Genomic DNA, 15,734 nt, shown 5'->3' with positions numbered 1-15,734 from the left:
CCGACAACGCGCCGTTTGCCGCTTTGTCGTGTTGTCGCTGGCGCCTACACGACGCACAAAAGCGTTCCAAATCAGCCTACATAGTTGGGTGCTTATACAGGATATGATATAAAAAGTAAACATCATGTGTGAACGTTTTTATTAAACTGAATATTTAATCATGAATTATGTATAATTCAAGTCCATAATATATGTATAACAAAGAACAATGTTAAAGATACATATATACAAAAAACAACAACAAAATACATGCATCCATTAGCTGTTGTTTTAAGTGGCTAATAATAGTTTTTCATTCATGTATTTTTCTGTTTGTTGAGAATATTTCAGTGTCATAGTACATTTTTGTTATTCTTATATGGTTATAAACATAAAGATAATTTGATATTAAAAATATTGTACTTACTACTACAATTATTTCAGTCCATAAAAAATTAAGAATACATTTTATCTAGAGATCGAAATTGTATATTAAGTGTTATCGATTGACAGTATACATAACACATATTTAACAAATTGAATATACTTTTCAGCCATAGACATATAGTTTATAGTCATGAAATATCAACAAAACACTGGATAAAACTCTGTTAATATGTCCGCTCTCTGCTGAAAGTAGTAGTAATACACAATTCCCCTTTAAAATGAAAGATGATCTGATGGTAATTCATGATAAGAAGCGAGAATAACAATAATTTAAAAAAGAATAAAAATAATAAAACAAAGATTTGAAAACTATAGACCTTTTTTATAGACTAAAAGGCACTGATAATAACATGACATTCTTGAAGATTTTTTTTTATGTTTTAAAGTTGACTGAACATTACGTCGAAATAATGTGCAAAAAATAAAATCAAATGAATGCATGATAATAAAAATAAATAAAAATAGATACATGAAATTTAAACAAATAAAAAAGAATACATAAAAAATTAAACTAATAAAGATTATACCAATATTCGTGCCCATGACAATGATAAATTAAAAAAAGGAACAAAAATGTATTATTTTCAGCTTACTATAAATTTTACATAAGTATAATTAAGTATAATTAAAGTATAATTAACTTTTTATGGGCAAGATAATGTACAATAATGTAGCTGGAAAACCACGGCATGTAACTATTACTAAGACTATGAAATACATTTATTTCCTTTGACAAAGAGTCCTAGACTATATATACAATGCCTTTAATTTACAAACACCTACCTTATTTGACAACGAGAAAAAAAAGAAAATGAAAAATATAATAAACAAGCTTGCATAACTTCTCAGATCTAATGAATACTGGTAATTTTTTTTAGAAAAAGAGACTGTAGAAGAAAATAAATATAGCGTCATATTTTAGCACATATGCATGCATATTATGTACAGATGAAATTTAATAGTGTCATGTATGATATAAGATTGTAAAGATATGAGTATATATTGTCAAGAAAAACATAATGACAAGGTAAACTTTCAGCATGAACATCCTCATTTCTACTCAAATATAATGAAAATATCTGTTATTACTTTAATGTACACATAAAACACTGCACTGCAAAATGTTTAACATGTCATATAGATTTAACAATATTTGATCACCATAATCTGCAAACAGCCACATTTCTATAAAACAATTTCTCTATTTACAAAACATCAACAAAGATGAACTCAAAAGATTTTGCTCTCTATTAATACAGCTTCGCCACATCTCCAATAGTTGCGCAAGTTTTCATGTATAATTAAAAGTGTTTCTCACTGTGAAAAATGTATTAAAACGCGATAAGAAACTAAACCGTTAAAATAAGTAATGTATGATTGTTAGATACATAATTTCACAATAAAACTCAGTATTGAGATGACCACAGAAGTGCTGGTTGCCGCCTTATTTCCTGAAGAAGAAAAAAGAGAATATTACCAGTATTTTTAGATACATACACATGCTCGAGATGCAATTTTTGTTGTTTTTCTTCAAACTTCTATAGATATCAAACTACAAAAATTAGGGTTTTTTTTTTAATTCAACTTTAAAGTTTACAAAGTTAAAGGTATTACATATATAAATACGAAAGACACGATTTCATTATTTGACGATTTCATTTATTCAGGTTTTTTTAAAAGAAATTGTGAAATTATGAAATCGCGAATTCATGAATTCACGATTTAAAAATTCCATATTTCACTCTAAAAATAATGAAATATTAAAATCTTGAAATCATGAATTCGTGAACGTGAAATGTCACCACCGGTCTTTCGTACATATATGTCCTTAATTGATAATTTAACTACGTGAAAGCTCAAATCCCAGCATTGCAACGTGAGGTACATTTGTATGTTACTCATTTTTAGATACACATCTATTTTCAGTCACAATTTTGTTTGAATACATTCAAAGGTATATTTGTTAGCGAATTATATAATAATTGTTAACGATACATTATTTTATCAGTATAGACATTTAACACTTTTTTTTTAAATGAAGTTGCCTCTTAGAATGAATAGAGACTTGTAAATCTCTTATTCATTTGAAAAGCAAGTTTATATAAAAAATCAAGTTTATTTTAAACTCTTCAGTACCTTTATTACCGGGTATATTCTGAAACACAATTTGGCATTTCTCCGGATTTTCTTTACTACACGTGATCACATGACCTAAAATGGCGGGAAAATTAAATTTGCGTTAGTTTCTTAAACTGGTCGTTACCCCAAATCAAGTTTGCTTAATCAACATATGGTAAATGCATATATAATAACAAATTATAATAATGTTTATCTTAAATACAATGTATGGATCAAATTCAAAGTCGTATATACTATATACTTCATGTCTTTTTATAGAATGATTTGAACAAAAATGATAAGAAAGTTTCATTTGATACTTGTCTAGAAATTAATTAGTTGCTTGCATACACTATTCATTAAAATTTCTATATGCGATATTATCGTAAACCAGATAGTAATAAAGTAATTAATCAACATACATGGTATATTGCAGTTTTTAATCTCTGTTAAGTTGCCACTACAGTCCGACCCGGCAAACTGTGGCGCTGGATTGTCACATGTCCTGTTTCTATACCTAAAACCACGCCCACATTTTGGACTTGAAACATCATTCACTGTCATATTCAAGCATGGTGACCATGTCGCCCAAGATGACCACACACCGTCCACTATATTAAACATGTTTTATAGTAAACTAGTTAATGACCAACGGCTGTGCCACAGCATTGTATAGCACTGATGACAGTTGGGACAGATTTAGTATATCATATGCTTTTATATGTAATATCACTAATTATAACTAAACATAAACTGATGTCAAAATGATGTTCTAACTTAAAAAATCAAGTATAATACACAATGTTAATGTTTAAAATGCAGAAATGTTTAATTTCAATGTGTCAAAATTTCTCAGGTAAAATGTTTATTTTGCGTGAAATAACATGTTCCATTCCTTATATGATCTATAATAATGACAATCTTGGACATAACAAAGGTAAAAATTCAATTTCAATGTTTATTAAACATTGCACTACAGTACTGAAAATAATTCACAGGAATAATTATAATATTTATTTAAATGAAACATATTAACCAATAAACCGGAGTTATGACATTTTTATAAACATGACCATGTTTCAGTTCGTGCTTTTTCAAAAGAACCGTCATTGAAAATGTGTTGAATGTTGAATAAAAAAGTACTCGATCATTAAATGACACTGTTTTATCCAATCCTTCATTTCAATGTTGTAATACAATGATCAAATAGAGTTATAAGACGTAATGAAAGGAAAGATAGCTTAGGTGTATTAAATATTTTACCCGGACAATCATTTTCCATGCAGCTGTCTGATTGTATATGAATACCTTCACAATACTTGCCACCCCACTGCGGAGAAGGATTGGTACAGGTTCTGTTTCTAGTCCTTTCCGAGAAACCACAACTCATGCTGCAAGCTGTCCAGCTAGTCCAATCTGACCATCCACCATCGACTAAATGAATAGATAAACATAAAGAATCTTAAAAATTCCTGACCTCATCCAAATTAACTTTTTTCTCTGATGGTTTTATTTATATGTGAATTACTAGCATCAATGTTTGTGTTCTTGTATGTTTTTATTTTGCTTATGTATACAGCAAAAAAGTAGGACGTAAGGAGACCGCATTTGTAACGGCTACACAAAACGATCAATATTTGAGAGCATTGACTAACGTGATCTTATATTAAAATGTTTTATGAATGACATGCGTATATGACCTGAGTATTAAATATTCATTACTTGATGGACATAATTCCAGGGCACATATTTGAATATCTACGTCATGACCCGCGCAGTATTTCCCGCCATTTTGTGTTCCTATACAGGTTCGGCTTCTGTTCCGTGCGCCTCCATTGCACGTGGCTGAGCACTCCGACCATTGTAACCACGTGGTCCAAATACCGTCAACTGCAACGTTTATAGTCATATCATCAACAGAATAAATAAGAACAATTTAGTACATTCGATCATCTTATGAAATAATAATTTATCGTAATGATTTGAATTAGCAAATTTGGTTTTAGACTTACAATTTTGTATAATTATTTCATCTATACTTGATTGTTTCTTTTTTTATTTTCAATATTATTACATGTATTTTTATTTTATTTGGTCATCAACTTCTATTACAAATATCAAATGTAGCGTTTGTTTCTGTAAAATAAGGAACAAATACATTTAGATTAAAGTTAAATCAAGATTGTGAAAGAAACTGCATTTTTGTATTTCCTTCTAAACATGTCAGACATTTTGGTGCGGTTTATTACCAGGACAATCGTGTGTGTTGCATTCCTCTTCTTCGGCGTCTATTCCTGTGCATTCTTTCCCGCCAAATTTCGGTTGAACGCATTCACGTGTCCTATTTCGTGATCCTCCAGCGCATGAGACTGAACATTCTGTCCAGTTCGACCATTCTTTCCAATAACCGTCCACTTTATAAAAAAAAATTACATTAAAATAAAACTATCAGTGCTGAGAGCTTTAAAACAGCTTTATCTTAATACAGTTTTATTAAAATTTATGTAAATATTCTAAGGTAAAGTTTAAATTAAATAAAAATACATGTATTTCTCAAAATGCATTAATGTTTCAACAAAACGACGCATATAAAAGAAATAAAAAAGTGTCAATTCATGGAAACACTTCTCTCTTTCTCTCGGTACGTGCACTTCATTAAGAACGCACAGGGTACCGGCAGATGATTACTTTAAATCCTCTATGACGTTTAAGTCGGTCGGTAAGATCTCATCCACTCTACAGACGGAATTATGCTAAAGGCGGCACGGCAGCACCGGCTGGGACTGTATGAAATTAGCTGCCGGTGTCCGAACTAAAGCCGAGGGGAGTGGCCCAACAAAGTAGACAGAGTCGACAAGGATGGTGCACTACGGTGCTTGAGCACTTAGTACAAATGACGGCTTGAAAGGCAGATCTTTGGCTAATACTCCGTAGAAATTGCATGGAGGTAAATTATCACCACCTTCTGCTTCAAAATTAACTCTTTAATGGTATAAATGGTGGCATGTCCGGGGTCCGTACGCGACAGCGGGTGGATGGACCCTCATACGTACATACATACATACATGCATGCATGCAAGCATATACATACATACATCAAAAGATCACCCAGTTATAAATACATGTAAGTTTATACACGTGTGTACATGAAAGCGCAGTATTTTTACGTGGACCTATTGTGAGGGCATGAAGATTGAACAGGTTGTTTACTGACCTGGGGTAAAGCTGTAAAATTGACATGGCGTTAAACTTTATACTATTAAATGTTGTTACTGTACTGCAAATACTGTTCTGGGATTTACAGACGGCGAATGGTATCAACAAGATAATTCATATATATTACCTGCACAAGGTTCAACATTACACATATCGGTTTCAGATGATTCCCCTTCACAGAATTTCCCGCCATATTTTGGTTGAGTACAATTACGAGTTTTAACACGTGTTCCGCCACCACATGTTTTACTACACGTGCTCCACTGACTCCAATCTAACCATTCACCATCAACTATGTACAAAATAAATAGTAACAGTTCAGTTATTCTTGCAAAATAAAAATAATTTCGAAACTTCAGGCACTGCTAAGCTTATAACTTCAGTATAACAATACATAGTCCGGACCCTACATGTCCATATACACGGTCTTGAAAATAAATATTGAGATTTTTATGCAATTTTTATAGCAAAATTTCATTCAGTAGTCAAAGTTGAAACCATCTCTATCAAAATATACAGGATATGATAAAGAAGAAAAGGAGGATGATCTATTCCGTCAATTTATATGTGTAATGACCTAAATGTAAGTAACCAACAAAAATCTTACAGTATGGACATCGAACCGTCAACTTTTATGAAACAAAACAGTTTTTTTCCCCATTAATTTTCAGCGCCAAATAAACTAACACTGTATAATATACTTCAGTAAATCCTCGTTGAAAAACGTACTTCTGAGTGTAGACTGATTTGCAAAAGTTAGATTCATGTAAATATAGAACTTATAGAACATTTATGCATGAAAGATTTTGTCATTAATAATTATTTACATGTTTTAATGCGTTTTTGCCATTCTTCACATGTTTAAGATGTACCATATGCTGCGATTAAAGTATTATTTACTTCAACAAAAATACATTTTATGATATCTACAGCTTTAAGAAACAATTAAGTACTTACTTGGACAAGCATCCACGTTGCACGTGTCAGTTTCTGACATTTCTCCTTGACACATCAGTCCTCCGTATAAAGGTTCGTTACATTCACGTGACTTATTCCGGTAACCCCCACCACATGTCTGAGAACACTTGGTCCATTCTGACCAATCCGACCAAAACCCATCAACTTAAAAAAGCAATAATTTAATCATATAAACAAAGACGTCAATGAGATTTTGATGTTTGCGTTCATCAATTTTCCGACAAGATTTCATTTGAGATTTATGCACTGTTTGCTCCAAACGTCTTGACCTCTTTTCTATCTATACTGTATTTTTTGTCGAAAAAACTGTAGGTGTAAAAATATAGTCATCATAGTCTACAACATTGTTGTTAAGATGCTAAAACTACCTTTCATGTAAAATCTTATAATTCACTTAGATAAAAACTTGACATATATATGAAAAGTAATTAACAATACTTTCTACGTTGACATATACAAAACGTTGATTTCTTACTTGGGCAGTTTCCATTATTGCAGTATTCTGATTGTGAACTTTCACCCGTACAATTTGCGCCACCATATGAAGGTTCAACGCACGAGCGCGACCTGTTCCGGGTACCATCAGCGCAAGATACTGAACACGAGTCCCATTAAGACCATTCTAGCCAGAAACCATTAACTGCAAAGCAAATAATGAAACATGTACCCTTAATAGATTTTCATCCCAATTATAAAGTCATTTGTTGAAGATAAAGTGCATGTTTAAATTTTGAAATGCCATAATCATATTCATACTGGAAATCATGAAATAAATGAAACAGAACAGCTCATTGATTGATATCCCTTTAGTTAAGATCACCTTCACCGAGATATATGACATCTAACCTTGTTATGGCAAACATCTTTCTACTGAAACAGTCCAACCTTATTTAAAGTTATTCTTTTCCAATGATTTTATTAAAAGAAAAGTAATAAAAAGGCTTTTGAACCGGCTACAAATAAAAATCAGGTTACAAATAAAAATCAGACAGAAAAAATGCGATACATTAACAATATTGAGTAGTCACGTAATGAAACGAAACGAACATAAAATAAATGAATACATCTATATCAAAATGATACTGGCATGAAATATATGGTGTTAATTGCATTAAATATAATATAAAGGCTCTAAATTTCTATAACACTTTAGTTCTAAATGTAAATATCATACCTGGACATGGTTCTTCGTTACAGTTTTCAGTATCCGTTTCATTTCCCATGCAATCAAATCCTCCATACAAAGGTTCTATGCACGTGCGAGATCTGTTACGTGACCCTCCACCACATGACATTGTGCACGTACTCCATTCCGACCAATTACGCCATTCTCCATCAACTAAAGAAAATGAAACAGAACGACACGCTTAAATGACTAAATATTCGAAATAATTTTGATTGAATATATTTAGTTTTCTGTTTCATATACGACGTCTTCCAGAATCATGGCACTGTACTACCTGCGACTTTCTAGCACACTAAACAAAATATATGATAAATTCAACTTGCTTGATATACGTTTTATTAGCCAAAATAAATGAATAATTTCGTCAGTTAAAGTTTTAAAGTAAAGACTTTACCAGGACACAGATTAGTATTGCAAAATTCTGTCTGCATTTCAGCTCCAGTACAGTTTTCCCCGCCATATTGCGGATCTATGCAATCACGTGTTCTTTCGCGCGTTCCTGTGTTACACGTAAATGTGCACGTTGACCATTCATCCCAGTTTGCCCAATGTCCATCAACTGTATGAAAACAGAACATTTTTGAATCGAAGAATGGCAGAAATGTTTTATCTAAAAACTGACTAATTAACTTGTCCTAAGCTCTTTCCAACAAAACCATCTAAAACATAGAACCTGCAATATTCTCAAATAATGAACTTTTACATAAATTTTATAACAAGGCTTTAACTGCAGAGGTAGTAAACTTGTAGTAAAAATATATATAAAAACAACTTATATTAGCCCAATTCCCTCATAGAAACAAAAAATCGAGCCTTTATAACGAGTTGTCACATTGTTTGTCATATTTTTTAACATATAAAATAAAAATAAAATCATACTTGAACAATGAATTTCATTACAAACGTCTGTTTCCCGGGATATACCGGTACATTCAGTGCCCCCGTTAAGAGGTCCTATGCACGAGCGCGTTCTCTCTTTCACACCGCCTTCGCAAGTGGCGTTACAATCTCCCCACGAGGCCCAATCACTCCAAACACCGTCAACTGAAATAATTTAAGAATTGTTCATTTATAGCACTCTCTCAAATATTTCAAGATTAACAACAATTTAATGTGCCCTTTTCTTCTTAAGAAATTGGATGAAATGCAACATTATTAGTAAGTCTAATTATAATTCTAGTTTTTGCACTCAAGAAAACTGTTATTAGATAACTAGATTCCATTAATTGGTTAGATATCAATAATGCAAAGAAGTGAATTCATTGCTGCAGCTAAATCTAACAATTTACACCAAGAAACATCACTTTCTTTACTACCTACATAAAAAACATTAAAACATGTAATAGTACATAGCCCTAGTGAAGCGTTGACATAGAGGTACATAATTATCATTTATTTTGAACACGAAAGCAGGTAAATTACTGCTACAAACAAAGCAGAGCAGATACCTAATATGACGCAGGAATGAGAAAAATTGATAATGGTTTGAAATTTAATAAACATATACCACAATGTCTTACATGGACATTCTTGTGTATTACAGAATTCCACTTGCTCCCCGGCCCCATTGCATGGATTACCGCCATTTAACGGGTCTACACACGTGCGCGTTCTTTCACGTGTACCGCTGCTGCCACATGACGCAGAGCATAGTGTCCAATCTTCCCAACTCAGCCAGTATCCATCAACTTTATAATGAAATAAACCATCCATATATATTTTGGAAAGGTAGGAAGAGAAGCATTAAAAAGTAGGCATATTCCCTTGTGCGAAATGCCTAACAAATAAATGTATGCATCATTGCAGATATCTATTGTGTAGTGATCATTACACTGTTTAAAATTGAAATGTACGAGCGTTTTTAAGAACTTCTTAAACGCCCTACTCTGTGTGCACCATTATGTATGCTCCAGGGCAAATCGTTTTCATTTAATTCTAATTCACACAATATATCTGTTTATATTACCCGGACAGGGATCAAGCTCACAAGTCTCAGATTCTTCTGTTTCCCCAACACAATCTTCCCCACCATACTGAGGCTCCGGATTACTGCAGTCACGTGATCGGATATGTGTTCCGTTTCCGCACGTGACGGAACACTCACTCCATATGCTCCAGTCGGTGAACTCACCATTAACTATAAAATAGGTATTAGATGTGTGCTTATAATCATTGGTAATTAATAATAGCGACTAAAATGACAAAGAGCATGCATATTTCGTAATTGAGCCCTAATATTCAAGCATATACATGTATTTGATCATTTTACAAGCAATTTTCAATGAACATTATTTCATCTATCCCTGTTATCTCAAGTTCTCAAGTATGCTTTCAGTCAGTCTATATTTTGTCCCTATCTGCTGACTTAACAAGCAGTAAAAAACAGCATATGAACTGATATAAAATGTCATAACAGGTTATATTTACCTGGACAGTGTGCTAAATTACAAGCCATAATCCCTTCAATGTTCCCTTCACAATTGTTTCCGCCAAACTGAGGTTCAGGATTCGTGCATTCGCGTGTTCGGGTTTGCTGTCCGTCTCCACAGGTCACCGAGCATTCTGTCCACGCTGTCCATTCAGTAAATCCACCATCAACTGTACATTTTTAATGTAATCAAACATAAATTATCATATAACTATGTAATAATGTTAACTTTTAAGTAATAATTCAGATTTTTTTTCCAAACAATCAAGTGAAGTGTTATAAATAAACACGTTTACTTGTCACAATAAATAGCTTTATGTTGTCCTTAAAAACAACTAAATGATTTGAATTTTGGTACCAGGTGGACAGATGTCTGTGTTGCAAGGTTGGGTCTCTTCTAAGTCACCTACGCAGTCAATGCCACCGTTCTCAGGTACAGGATTCGAACATGTTCGGCTCCTAGTTTGTTCACCACCCCCACAAGTCACCGAACATTCTGTCCAATCTGACCAGTCACTAAAACCGCCATCTATAATTTCTGAAATAATTAGATAAAACTATCATTTTCACATACATATAATATAAAGGAGTATAAATATCGTACTGGTAAACATTATTTAGATAAGCTAGTGACAATAATACTTTTACAAGTTATAATCACTCTCAAACCATTAATACAAGTGTCACTAAGAAGTGACGTGTTGCTTGAGGTTTTTATGAAACTTAAGGAAAGCATTTGTGTTTAAGTTGATAATAACAAATATTGTTAACATTTATTATATATTGTAAGACCAAAAATTTAGTACAACAAAATATATAAATTTACGAAGATATTGTGCATGTAGTAAAATAAAAACATCACATAAATATCTATTTGCATATAATTATAAAGAATATATCCGCCCGAGTATCAAACAGTGTCATTAGACTACGAGATACATGTTGGGGCAATTCCTTCAAAGTGAATTGGTCTACAATGGTTACATTTTCCATAAGTATTTCAAATATTGATGTTAACAATAGAAAATATCATTTGGATATTCTTATAAAAACATTTCTGGAAAGAATAATGTTGTTACAGTTCTAAAGTGATTTAGTATGAACATAAATATATGTGATGCATGAACATATCATGTTCTATAATTCTAAAAAAATTCTGCCACATATTGAAATGTTATATCGGATTATGTATCTCACACTTACCAACAACATCAATTTATAACTCTTTCGCAGTTCGTTTTCAAGTATGACACTAAATACTATCAACATATTTTTATGTTATAGCAGGCCTTTCATTACACAATCTAATTCACATGAAAATAGAAGTTTATGATTTTGATATCATGCAAGCAAATCTACCACATGCAAAACGAATAAAAAAAATTGTCGTATAACATATACGCCGAAAGACTGGGCATATCTAACAAATGAACATGTCAACAAATGATTATCAATACTTTGTATGTGTGTAATGGTAGAAAACAAATGTATATAAACCAAAAAGAAACATGGAGTGACAAAACATATACTTTTGTACAACATCTTATACCTGGCAAACAGCTTGTCAAATTGCAGATTTGAGATTCTCCTGTGTCTCCGACACAATTATTGCCTCCATTTTGAGGTTCTGGATTTGTACATGTACGTGATCTAGTTTGTTGACCATCACCACAGGTCACTGTACAATCTGACCATGTTGTCCAGACAGAGAAACCACCATCCACTTTGTTTTTTAATGCAAATAAACTTACATCAGCCATTGTATATACATGTAAATAGGGCATTTTCTCGTTACCTACCTTCGAAATTACTTAAAGATAACTTTGCAAAAACATTCATCAAAAAAAATGATATCTAAACTCTTCAATACAGCTTTGGTCGGTGCTAGGGGCGTGCAAAGTTTTGCAGTTAAATTAACACTCTATAAATCAAAGTTTTCGGTTTTCAGTCTATTTTTTATAACATTTCACTCGATTGGCCTTTCCTTTAATATTTTTACGTCTCACCACCACACCCTTGTCTCTTCAAACATTAAACATATAAATTTCTTTTATAAGATATTCAAGATACGTTGATATATATTTGACGTAGATGTTCAAATGGTTAGTTTTACTGCTGCATGAGTGTGATCTAGATTTCCTTCTATTCTGTTTATGATCTTAAAAAATAATCTGTATCACACCATTATAAAGTAGCTGTAATACATACCATTGTTTCGTTTAATATCAATAAAAAATCACCCATGCAAAGATAATTGAATTAACAGTCTAAGAATGATATTGGTAAAGGGAAAACACAAATTATATCCTGTCACCACAAAAAATAAAGAAGTTACAAAGCAATGTATTTTGTATTCCTAGAGCCAATGCGGTTTTCAAAATTAAATTATAAATTTACCACGTGTAGCCGACCTGCGCCAACCTAAATCATCATAAATTAAATACAGTAAGGCATACCTGGTTATATCAAAATTTGTTTACCCTTTATACCAGATACTAATTCTAAAATATCGACTTTACAACATTCAACACTCGAGTTTGTTTGTTTCTATGTTTGTTTTATTTGCTTACAAAAACTTTTCTTCAGTAAGCATTGACATAAACCGAAAACCTAATATTTTATGGCAATCTATTTCTTTTTTATGAATGTAGAAAAATGAAGTTTCAATACAAGCTACTTTAGGCTAGTGTTAATCCATATTATTACCTGGTGGACAGCTGTCTGTGTTGCATTGTTGGGTCTCTTCTAAATCACCAACACAATCATTCCCACCATTCTGGGGCTCGGGATTCGAACATGTCCGGCTCCTAGTGTGTTCACCACCTCCACAAGACGAAGAGCACTCTGTCCCAATCTGACCAGTCACTAAAACCGCCATCTATAATTTCTGAAATATATCATGATTGATATAAATCATGGTAGGTAAACATTTATTTTTCTCTCTTTATTATTTTTTTTTTCAAAAACATACAGAGAAACTCACGTATGCGACTACAAACATATCACACAAACGCTTGTGTGAGTATTATTTTAATGACCAACTGATTATTCCTTTAGTCAAGTATGAACATTTAGTTAATGTTCTCTATTGTTTACCTACCATAATATTACACTTTTTACATCATCATATGTGCATTATTTAATTACCTGGTGGACAGCTGCTTGTACTACATGGTTGTGTCTCCCCTGAATCACCTACACAATCATTGCCGCCGTTCTGAGGTTCGGGGTTCGAACATGTCCGGTTTCTTGTTTGTTCACCACCTCCACAAGTCACCGAACATTCTGTCCAATCTGACCAGTTACTTAAACCACCATCTATTATTTCTGAAATATATTATGATTGATATAAATCATGGTACGTATACATTTAGTTTTCTCTCTTTATTAAAAAATTGTTTTGTTTTTCAAGAGCATACAGAGAAACTCACGTAAGCGATTACAAAACATATCACACAAACGCTTGTGTGGGTATAACTTTAATATGACCAACTGATAATTCCTTTATTCAAGTATGAACATTTAGTTAATGTTCTCTATTGTTTTCCCTACCATAATATTACATTTTTTTCATCACCATATGTGCATTATTTAATTACCTGGTGGACAGCTGCTTGTACTACATGGTTGTGTCTCCCCTGAATCACCTACACAATCGTTGCCGCCGTTCTGAGGCTCGGGATTCGAACATGTCCGGTTTCTTGTTTTTTCACCACCTCCACAAGTCACCGAACATTCTGTCCAATCTGACCAGTTACTAAAACCGCCATCTATAATTTCTGAAAATAATTGTTAGATGTAGCTCGCCAATATAGACTTGCAAACGATATTATCATTCAGCATTCAACAATCTATAAAACTGATGGCATACATTATTTCATAGATAATGTCATTTTTAAAAATATAAAGGAATTTAATAATTCAGTTCTTACCTGGTGGACAGCTGCCTGTATTACACGGCAGAGTCTCCACTAATTCACCAAGACAATCATTGCCGCCGTTCTGGGGCTCGGGATTCGAACATGATCGGCTTCTTATTTGTTCACCTCCTCCACAAGTTACAGAACACTCCGTCCAAACCGACCAGTCACTGAAAGCGCCATTTATAATTTCTGAAATAATTAAATCTCATAACGTCATAATATATCTTATGTATATGTCTGAAGGTAAATGGCATAAAAAAAATTATTTGGTAAAAGCACTCACATAAGGAACTTCTACCCTCTACTTCCAGTCAGATTGTTATTAGAGCTTTAATTTAAATACAAACATCATTCAAAGATTTTTTGCTAATAAATTAGTGATACGATGCAGACTTTAGCTAATTTGGAATAAAATAATTTAAACGTGATCTTGCTTTTGCGTTAGACAGTTATTTTATAATGCATAATATTTATATAATATCGAATTTTGATTTTTGCTGTACCGTGTTGAGCAAAGCAAATTTAAAGTATTTAAATAAAATAGGTAAAATGCAAATAAGAGCTGCAAGGATTATTTTAAACAAAACACCACGAATAAGAAATCAAGATATACTGAAAGAACTTGGGTGAATGTCATTCAATGAACGGTGTAATTTTCACACTGGAATTCTTATTTATAAAGCTTGTAATAACCTTTTGACTTTTTCCAAAATCACATAATGACATAGTTATTCCTAAACGCCGCACAAACTATGATATAAAAAAAAACTTTCTGTGACAATGGTGCAAAGATTTGGGATAGAATACCATCTAATATACGTTCTTCTAATTTTCTGACATCTTTTAAAAATAAGTATAAAAACATATCTTGCAGACCAAATAAATATCTTCATAACTCTGTCATTATGTCATTATTTATAATTATTATCATGCATGTATATTTGTTAAAATATTTGTAAATGAAAATTGTATAAATGATATTTAATATCTAAAAGGAGCGTTTGTCAAAAAAAGTTTTAGGACAAAATCTTAATGAAATACTAAGTAGTTGTTATTGTTTTATGATGTTTTTGTGTTTGTGTTTCTATATATTGTTTAGAAGGCCACATTTAAAATTAAGATATGTATTGTTTTCTACGATGGTATTTCTTCATGTGTTATCTTCTTTAAATAAAGATATATTATTATAATTATTATTATAAGTATATGGTGTGAAAGAAATGTCTACTATTCTATTATGTATATATAATATGGTTATGGCAAATTTTATAAATATGAAATAAATTAAAAATTTCATAAATATGAATAAGGACAGATTGTACGTAATACAGTAGCCTGATACCCATAGGATATTATGAAAACAAAAACTTTCATACTAAATCATGTCACCAAAAATCAAATTATAACGCAGACGACATTAATTATGAAGCAATGTCTAATTTAGCCATGACCCCAAAGT

General features: G+C 32.1%; 1 protein-coding gene across 1 annotated transcript in view; it reads right to left on the bottom strand.

The window, feature by feature from the left end:
- Positions 1-105: 105 nt before the first annotated feature.
- Positions 106-15,734, bottom strand: part of LOC132713667 (SCO-spondin-like) — a 44,533-nt gene continuing 28,904 nt past the window's right edge. Inside the window, 18 exon segments of the mRNA XM_060696320.1 lie at positions 106-1,877; positions 2,563-2,637; positions 2,967-3,155; positions 3,808-3,978; positions 4,267-4,434; positions 4,794-4,958; positions 5,888-6,052; positions 6,718-6,882; positions 7,214-7,351; positions 7,913-8,077; positions 8,319-8,483; positions 8,804-8,968; positions 9,445-9,612; positions 9,891-10,061; positions 10,352-10,522; positions 13,500-13,679; positions 13,952-14,131; positions 14,285-14,464. Coding sequence (XP_060552303.1) covers positions 1,807-1,877; positions 2,563-2,637; positions 2,967-3,155; positions 3,808-3,978; positions 4,267-4,434; positions 4,794-4,958; positions 5,888-6,052; positions 6,718-6,882; positions 7,214-7,351; positions 7,913-8,077; positions 8,319-8,483; positions 8,804-8,968; positions 9,445-9,612; positions 9,891-10,061; positions 10,352-10,522; positions 13,500-13,679; positions 13,952-14,131; positions 14,285-14,464 — 2,852 coding nt within the window. The 3' untranslated portion in view covers positions 106-1,806.

Source organism: Ruditapes philippinarum, unplaced genomic scaffold (genome assembly GCF_026571515.1).
Source record: "Ruditapes philippinarum isolate M1 unplaced genomic scaffold, ASM2657151v2 ctg635_1_1_1_1, whole genome shotgun sequence".
Taxonomy (NCBI): domain Eukaryota; kingdom Metazoa; phylum Mollusca; class Bivalvia; order Venerida; family Veneridae; genus Ruditapes; species Ruditapes philippinarum.
The sequence above is the reverse complement of the archived record's forward strand: the minus strand, read 5'-3'. Positions and strand labels throughout refer to the sequence as shown.